Below are 8532 nucleotides of genomic sequence, written 5' to 3'. Positions count from 1 at the left end.
CGATCTAATATATATATATATATATATATATACATATATATATATATATATACATATATATATTAAATAACTTCCTTTTACTTCTTAATTGAACAATTATTTATGAAAATATTTCGACAGAGTATATTGAAAACAATAATGGGCCAAAGTTTAGATATGCTTTCTACCAATTTCGGCAAGAAACCTGATCTGGATATGTTCACGATGAATCGATATAATTCCATTGTCGAGTGCAAAACATCGTACTATACTTTTATTTTGCCAATAACCGCAGCAATGCAGTTAGTAAGTGCATCTCAATTTTCTTATACGTAAAAAGATTGATTTGTTTTGATGATAATATTATAATGCGGTATTTGTAGGCTGGAATAAAAGATCCAGAGATGTTCAGGCAAGCAAAAACCATTTTGTTAGAAATGGGGCATTTGTTTCAAGTCCAAGATGATTATTTAGGTTGCTATAGCGATGCTCATGACAAGGATTGTACTGACATACAAGAGGGAAAATGTACATGGCTGATTGTTGTAGCTCTTCAACGTGCCACTCCGGAGCAGCGTAAAATTTTAGAAGTGAGTATCGTTGACTTAAACGTGCATTGTTTTGTGAAATGCTGTTGTACTAATTCTTTTTTTATTACGCAGGAATGTTACGGTTCTCCCGATCCGGAAAAAGTAAGACGCGTGAAACAACTTTTCACTGATCTTGGTTTGCCTAACACTTATTCTATATATGAAGAAGAAACATACAATCTACTAAATGTACATATACAACAGATATCACGCGGGCTTCCACATAGTCTTTTCTTGAATTTATTAAGGAAGATTTATCACAGAGTGTCATAAAATAATTGTGTATATTGAAGAAATTAACATTTTATCGTGCATTAAAATGTTGATATTTTATGCATTAATATTTTATCATTAAAGTATATGTAGAATAAAATGAAACGAGAAATTCTACTAATATTTGAAAGTATTAAAATGTTATTTCTTTTTATAAAAAAAATATAAGAACATTTTTTATAAAGTTTTATGTACAGGAAAATATTTCACTAAAAACAAGTTAATAAAAAAAAATTTATAAGCATTTGATATTATTTCTTCACTTATTTATAATGGTTTTCTTTTATTAAAATTTTATGAATGAAGATATTAATTTTACTCTTATAATATAAGAACAAATTACAATATATACAAATTATTTATAAGAATCTTTTATATAATTAAACGTAATATATATGTAAATAATACATATACATGGTAGCATGCATGTAAGGCTTTTTTGTGTATATTTTTTTCTTTATTTCTAAATAAACAAATATATTTTAATAATTAATATAATTCAATAATCTAGTATTAAAATCGTGTAATAAACTGCATATACTACATCCTGAATTTTATTTATAACAAAACCATACAAAATATGATAATTTATTATTTAAAAATACCTTGACATATTTCATGACAATCATATATCGATATGCAAATAACCGCTTCGTTAATCATACAAAGAACATACATATGTATTGCTATTCGAAGATATATATGTGTAAGCAAAGAATAGATTTCTTTTTAGTTCTCTTCTCGTATCTTTTTTCCACTTCATAATTTGAAGTATCTAAAGTTTAGTAAGATATAAGGTGTTTAATATAAAAGACATAAAAAAATCCTACTTTTATCGAAGGAAATTTTTATTTCATCATTTTTTACTTATAATTTATGACAATTTTATTCATGACGTAACGGAATTGTTATTTATCATTCTTCTTAACATTTGTTAAAACTTTAGAACGTTTTATTATAATGGATCAAACTATATGGGTAACCATCAGCGAGGAGGAAAGTCAACAGATGATGGTAATGTGGCCGGATATTGTTCATGATATCATGGAAGAGATTGAGAATTCTAACTTTCCAGATGTTGCTAAATGGGTGGAAAAAGTAGGTCATCATTGATTAAAATAATATATAAATATTATGGTCAAACAAAAAATATAAATATTATAGCCAATGTGGAATGAGTGTGTGCGCGTGTGTGTGTGTATGTGTGTGCACGCGCGCGCGCGCGCGCGTGTGTGTGTGTGTAGTATGTTAAAATTTATTTAATGGATTGATCAATTCATCTTTTAGGGTAAATTCCGTTAGGATAATTATATGTAGAAGTAGTACAAAATAATGCAATATAAAATTTCATAATCGTAAAAACAAAATTTTAATAAAAATTCCAAGTGATCAACTTACAGAAGAAAACATTCGTCTTGCACGAATTCTAGCATGGTGTCTGGAATTGGTAATTCTGTTCTTCTTTTCTTTGTGACATTGATATGTTTCATGAATTTTAATTCGAATAAATCTAATGCAAAGCTATAGTTAAAATTTTATTTATATTACCTTCAAATTAAAGACAGTGTACTGTACATATAATGAGGGATCTTCATTAAAAGTTCCAAATTAAAGGCAGTGTACTGTACATATCATGAGGGATTTTCATTAAAAATATTAAATGTTGCGATTATGATTTGTAATATTAAGACATTTATTTATTATTATACAGTTGCTTTTTAATGGTAATCGACGATATACAGGACCGATCGTTACTTCACCGAGGCAAACCATGTTGGTACCTATACAATGATATAGGCCCAGCGGCAATTAATGATGGTTTATTGTTAGAATATTCTATATTTTATCTAATTAAAAAACACTTCAAAGGGAAAGATTGTTACGTTAATATACTAGAAATGTTCTATAATGCGAGTAAAAATATGTTCTTGCCAGTCGCACATTATGTAAACTACTTTTTTCCTTTCTAATCGAACAAATATATATGAAAGTATTTCAACAGCTCACATTCAAGACAATTATAGGACAAAGTTTAGATTTGCTCTCTACCAGTTTTGGCAAGAATCCCAATCTGGATCTATTTACAATGAGTCGATATAATTCTATTTGTCAGTACAAAGCATCGCAATATTCTTTTATTTTGCCAATGCAGTTAGTAAGTGTATCTCAGTTTTCTTACACACGAAAAGACTGAATTGCTTTGATGATAATATTGCATTACGTTACTTGATCTAGGCCGGAATAAAAGATTCAGAGATGTTCAGACAACCAAAAACCATCTTGTCTGAAATGGGACATTTGTTCCAAGTCCAAGATGATTATTTAAGTTGCTATGAAATCCGATGTCCATGGCAAGGATTATACTGATATACAAGAAGGAAAATGTACGTTGTTGATTGTTGTAACTCTTCAACGTGCCAGTCCGGAGCAGCGTAAAATTTTAGAAGTGAGTATCATTGATTTAAAAGAGCTTCGAGAAATGCTGTTGTACTAATTCTTTTTCTTATAACGCAGGAATGTTACGGTTCTTCCGATCCGGAAAAAGTAAGACGCGTGAAACAACTTTTCACAGGTCTTCATTTACCAAAAATTACGAAGAAGAAACATATAATCTACTAAAAGTACATACACAGCGGATATCATGCAGGCTCCCACGTCGTCTTTTCTTAACTTTATCATGGAAGATTTTTCACAGAATGTCATAAAATAATCGTATATGTATATTGAAGAAAGAAACTAATATTAATAAATATTTATTATGCATTGATATTCTATCGTTAAATTTAAAATACAGAATAAGATGGAACGAGAGGTATTCTGCCGATGTTCAAGAGTACTGAAATGTTATATTTTGTTGTGAAAAATATCAAAATATTTCTTATAAAGATTTATGTGCAGAAAAATATTTCACTTGAGAAAAATCAATTAAAAAATTTTGAAACATTTAATAATATTACTTCTAAAATTATTTATAATGTAATTGTTTTATAAAAAATTTTGTGAAAGTAAATATTAATTTTAATTACAAAAAATTACAATGTCAAGAATATTTGTAAGAATCCTTTATATAATTAATTGCAAGGTATGTAAATTTTACGTACACAAGGTAGCAGGTAACACTGTAATATATATTTTCTTCATTTTTAAATAAATAAACGTGCATTTTAACGATAAATTCTAATATTAAAATTATGCAATAATATTAAATGTTCTTCGTTCTGTATAATTATTCGGATTATAATTTTTCGGATAAAAACAACATACAAAATATATTTTTTCAGATAAAGAAACAGCAAGGACAATTTGTTATTTAAATTAAAATCTTTCGATATTTATATGCCAGCCATATGAATTATTAATGTGTAGACTGTTTTGTTGATAATAAAAAGTTCATACAATATGTATTGTTATTCAATGTATCGGGTATATATAACCAAGCGAAGAACAGATCAATCTTTAGTACTTTTCATGTCTTCTTTCCCACCTTGTCCTTTAAAGGTATTAACAAAATTTAATAAAATACCAAGTGCTTCATGTAAAATATAGAAATTTTATATAAAAAATATATAAGAAATTTTTATTTCATTTTTTTGGATTGTAACTCATTACAATTTTATTCATGACGTGACTAGATCGTTATTATTACTTATTATTTCAATTATTTGTCATTATACCTTGTCAAACTAACGTTTGTCAAAACTTTAGAACGTTTAATTGTAACATAAATGGCTCATTCCGTGATTCCAACGATACAAGTAACAAGCAAGGAAGAAAGTCAGCAATTAATGGTAGTGTGGCCGGACATTATTCGTGATATTAAAGAAGCGATTGAAAATTTTGACGTTCCAGATATTGCAAAATGGATAGAAAAAGTAAGTAATTACACTGATCGACAAAATTTAGGAGGTAGGGTGGTCTTGTACTTTGAAAGATGTTTCCGTAGGATTTTGATGCGCTGAAAACGATTACGTTGTCCGTTTTTTTCCATCACTCTCCATTTGTTCAATAATCGCAAAAACAGTTTTTTCCGAAAGTAACTTCTTTAATAATTTTTTCTGGCTAAACGAAAATGGTATCAAAGTCTGTTTTACGGCACTTAACTTAGAAATGTTCCAACAATATTAAAAATATTTTTTCGATGCTTTTAAAAATGTTTTATGCAAACAGCAAACAACAAGACTTTGGAAAAATCCTAAAAAACCAGAATAAATTTACAAATTTTGAAATATAAAACTTAATAATTCGAAAAAAAAATTGTAAAAAATATTTGACAATTTATACTTGTGGCTGTATGTGTCTAGTTTAAATCCCTTTTTGAAAAATTAATTTCCAATAATTTATATATATAAAGTGCCAAACCAGCCCAATTTGGTTTTATATTTCAAAATTTGTCAATTTTTTTCTGGTTTTTACGATTTTTCCAAAGCCTTTGTGTTTGCTGTTTGCATTAAACATTTTTATAAGCATTGAAAAAGTATTTTTAGTATTGGAACATTTCTAAGTTAAATGCTGCAAAACAGACCTCGATATCATTTTTTGTTTAGCCGGAAAACACTGTTTTTTCGATTAATTAAAAATGGAGAATAATGGAAAAAAAATGGACAACATAATCGCTTTCAGCGCATCAAAATCCTGCGGAAACGTTTTCTAAAGTTCAAAGCACAAGACCCTCCCTAAATTTTGTCGGCCTGTGTTATTGATTAAAAACTAAATAATAGCCAAGTAGGCTGTAACAGATGACGTGATCAAAACTTATTTGAAGGACTGATCGATTCAGAATAAATTCTTTCAGCATGATCATAAAAAAATACAATATAATGCAATATCATTGTGACAACATTAATAATCATGAATATAAAAATATTAAATAAGAATTTATTCTTTCTCTTTCTTTTTCTCAAATAGTGTATAAATTTAGAAAAATAAAACATCATCGAAGTTTAAAAATATCTTAAGGAGAACTGTTAAAAATAAATAGAATCAGTTCCAGATTTTGTAGACAATAAAAAAGACGTCAAGTATTTTTAATATTTTAATAATTCAAAAACTATAATAATATAATGAGACATAAAACACTATACATTAAAATTGAACATATACATACATTGATGTTTCTTTATGTAGGTACTACAATACAATGTTCCACATGGAAAGAAAAATCGCGGTTTAGGGCTAATTTATGCCTACAAGTTACTAGAACCAAATGATCAACTGACAGAAGAAAACATTCGTTTAGCCCGGATTCTAGCATGGTGTGTGGAATTGGTACGTAATTCGTTACTCTTTTTTTGATGTCGATATCTTTCATAATCTTTAAGGGCCGGTTGTTGCAACTTTTGATTACCTGTGAGGTAAATCTGGCAATCCGCGCATGTGATTGGGTAATCTTATTACTTATCCAATAGGTAAAACTTATCAAAATGTGGAACAACCGGCACTAAATGAATCACTCACACACACACACACTCACACACACACACACACACACACACACACACACACACACACACACACACACACACACACACACACACACAAATGCAAGATATACCTAAGGTTTTAGTTATAATACCTTCAAATAAAAAAGAGACAGTATAGTGTATAATAATCATTTTAATTATTAAGTATGATCATGAATTAAATGGTAACATTTATCTATACAGACGCAAGCTTATTTTCTTATAATGGATGATATAGAAGACCAATCGTTATTTCGTCGAGGCCAACCATGTTGGTACCGATACAATGATCTCGGTTTAGCAGCAGTCAACGACTGTTTTATGATACAGGGCTCCGTATTTTATTTAATTCGAAAACACTTCAAAGGAAAGGATTGTTATGTTAATCTACTAGAAACATTCCAGGATGTGAGTGAGGATATATCTTTCTTTTTTCCGATCATGTCCACATTATCTAAATTCTTCCCTTTTCCGTTTCAATCGAGCAATTATATATGAAAGTATATTTCGACAGGTCACAATGAAGGCAGCAATGGGCCAAAGTTTAGATTTGCATTTTTCTAATTTTGGTAGAAAACCAAATCTGGATTTGTTTACGACGAATCAATATAATTCCATTATCGAATTCAAAACAGCGTATTGTACAACTTATTTACCAGTAATTTTAGCAATGCATTTAGTAAGTGTACCGTAATTATATACATATTATACACGAAAATTGATTCGCTTGATAATAATTGATAAATAATGATGTGTTACTTATTTTAGGCTGGAATAAAAGATCAAGACATGTTCAAGGAAGCAACAACCATCTTAACAGAAATAGGATGTTTCTTTCAAATTCAAGACGATTATTTGGATTGTTATGGAGACTTTGAAGTCTGTGGCAAAGATAATACTGATATCCAAGAGGGGAAATGTACGTGGTTTATTGTTGAAGCGCTTCAACGCGTTACTCCACAGCAGCGTAAAATATTAGAAGTGAGTATCGTTTGTTAAAAGTGTTGCTTCATCGAACGCTGTTATATTAATTCTCTCTTTTTTTATTACATAGGAGTGTTACGGAGATTTGGATCGAGAGAAGGTACAACGCGTGAAACAACTGTTCAATGACTTGAATCTGCTGGACGCTTATTTCGGATACGAAAAAGAAACACATAATCTCATAAATGTACACATAATGCAGATGTCGTCCGGACTTCCACATAATCTTTTTTTTGATATATTAAAGAAGTATTATCACAGAGTATCATAAACAACCATATATTGACAAAAGAAACTAATGTAATACTTTATTTATTATAGAATAAGATAGAACAAATGTGTTCTGTCATTGCAAGAGAATGAATTAAAACGTTATTTCAGAGAGTCAAATACATTAAAAAAATCTTTTACAAAATTTTATATACGGGAAAATATCTAAATAAAATATTTCTGAAGCATTTTATATTATCACTTCTTAAATTATTTATAATTCCTGTTTATGTCATAAAAAAATAAAATTTATTTTATAGACAAAGATATTAATTTTAATTAGAAGAACGAATTGTAATGTGCAGGCAAGTTTCATAAAAATTTATGTAGTTAAATGCAATATGTAAATGTTATATATACATGACATAATGTAAGTAAATCCATTTATGTACATATATTCTGTTATTTCTGAATGGATAAATGCTTATTTTAATGATCAACCTTGGAGTGTTCAAATTATCGAGCCGAACCTCGAACCGCGACCATTTCGGCATTTTATTGTTTTTTTCCGATCAAAAATTTATGTAGTAGTCTGTGCATTCTGTTTATACGATTTTTTTAAATGAAAACATACAAAATGATAACACAGGCCTGCAAAATTGGAGGTGTTGAAAGTTGATTGGGATTTAACTATGTTTTCTTACGTAATTTTTCGCGCTGAATCCGAATCCGGCGGCAGAATTGCTCTATCACGTCAGGTTTTTGAGAAAAGTGAGGTTAAAGGTGTCAAAATTGACGTTTTTTGACATATTTGTGATTTTTTTGCTAGCGAAGTAAATTTTTTTTTCTACTTTCGTTTACGCCATCTGAAAGTGTCAACATTTATCTTCAAAATATATTTTTTTTAACGCCGTACGTTTTTTTCACCGAGATAATCTCTGTGTAGTCACGCAAAAAAAACATTTTTGACACAAAATGTTTGTGTGATTACGCAGAGATTAACTATGTTTTCTTACGTAATTTTGGACGCTTTGGGA

At 28.9% G+C, this 8532-nt stretch overlaps 3 protein-coding genes across 3 annotated transcripts in view; all 3 read left to right on the top strand.

The window, feature by feature from the left end:
* The window catches only part of LOC108769748 (farnesyl pyrophosphate synthase-like), a 13368-nt gene extending 12492 nt beyond the window's left edge, over positions 1-876 (top strand). Inside the window, 3 exon segments of the mRNA XM_018520932.1 lie at positions 121-285; positions 363-569; positions 642-876. Of these exon segments, the coding sequence (XP_018376434.1) occupies positions 121-285; positions 363-569; positions 642-842 (573 nt within the window). The 3' untranslated portion in view covers positions 843-876.
* Positions 877-1778: 902 nt separating this feature from the next.
* Positions 1779-3488, top strand: LOC108769751 (farnesyl pyrophosphate synthase-like). Its single transcript, XM_018520935.1, is given in 6 exon segments — positions 1779-1940; positions 2554-2752; positions 2845-2997; positions 3078-3175; positions 3177-3288; positions 3357-3488. Coding segments are annotated over 6 exon segments (729 nt in total). The 5' UTR covers positions 1779-1878; the 3' UTR covers positions 3462-3488.
* An 824-nt stretch (positions 3489-4312) lies between these two features.
* LOC108769749 (farnesyl pyrophosphate synthase) lies at positions 4313-7583 on the top strand. The gene is made up of 7 exons (XM_018520933.1): positions 4313-4340; positions 4548-4714; positions 5967-6107; positions 6506-6709; positions 6816-6980; positions 7070-7282; positions 7356-7583. Exons 2-7 carry the CDS (start codon positions 4568-4570, stop codon positions 7554-7556), a joined length of 1071 nt encoding a protein of 356 aa, XP_018376435.1. The 5' UTR covers positions 4313-4340; positions 4548-4567; the 3' UTR covers positions 7557-7583.
* Positions 7584-8532: the final 949 nt, after the last annotated feature.

This window comes from Trachymyrmex cornetzi, unplaced genomic scaffold, assembly GCF_001594075.2.
Source record: "Trachymyrmex cornetzi isolate Tcor2-1 unplaced genomic scaffold, Tcor1.1 scaffold94, whole genome shotgun sequence".
Classification (NCBI taxonomy): Eukaryota; Metazoa; Arthropoda; class Insecta; order Hymenoptera; family Formicidae; genus Trachymyrmex; species Trachymyrmex cornetzi.
Note: the sequence above shows the minus strand (reverse complement) of the source record. Positions and strands in the feature narration are given on the sequence as shown.

What these genes read in the sequence shown, in the direction of transcription:
- LOC108769749 (XM_018520933.1), top strand. Translation starts at nt 4,568, where the DNA reads ATGGCTCATTCCGTGATTCCAACGATACAAGTAACAAGCAAGGAAGAA. An exon ending in TTGCAAAATGGATAGAAAAA is followed by an intron (nt 4,715 to 5,966) that starts GTAAGTAATTAC and finishes TTCTTTATGTAG; the next exon opens with GTACTACAATACAATGTTCC. An exon ending in TAGCATGGTGTGTGGAATTG is followed by an intron (nt 6,108 to 6,505) that starts GTACGTAATTCG and finishes TTATCTATACAG; the next exon opens with ACGCAAGCTTATTTTCTTAT.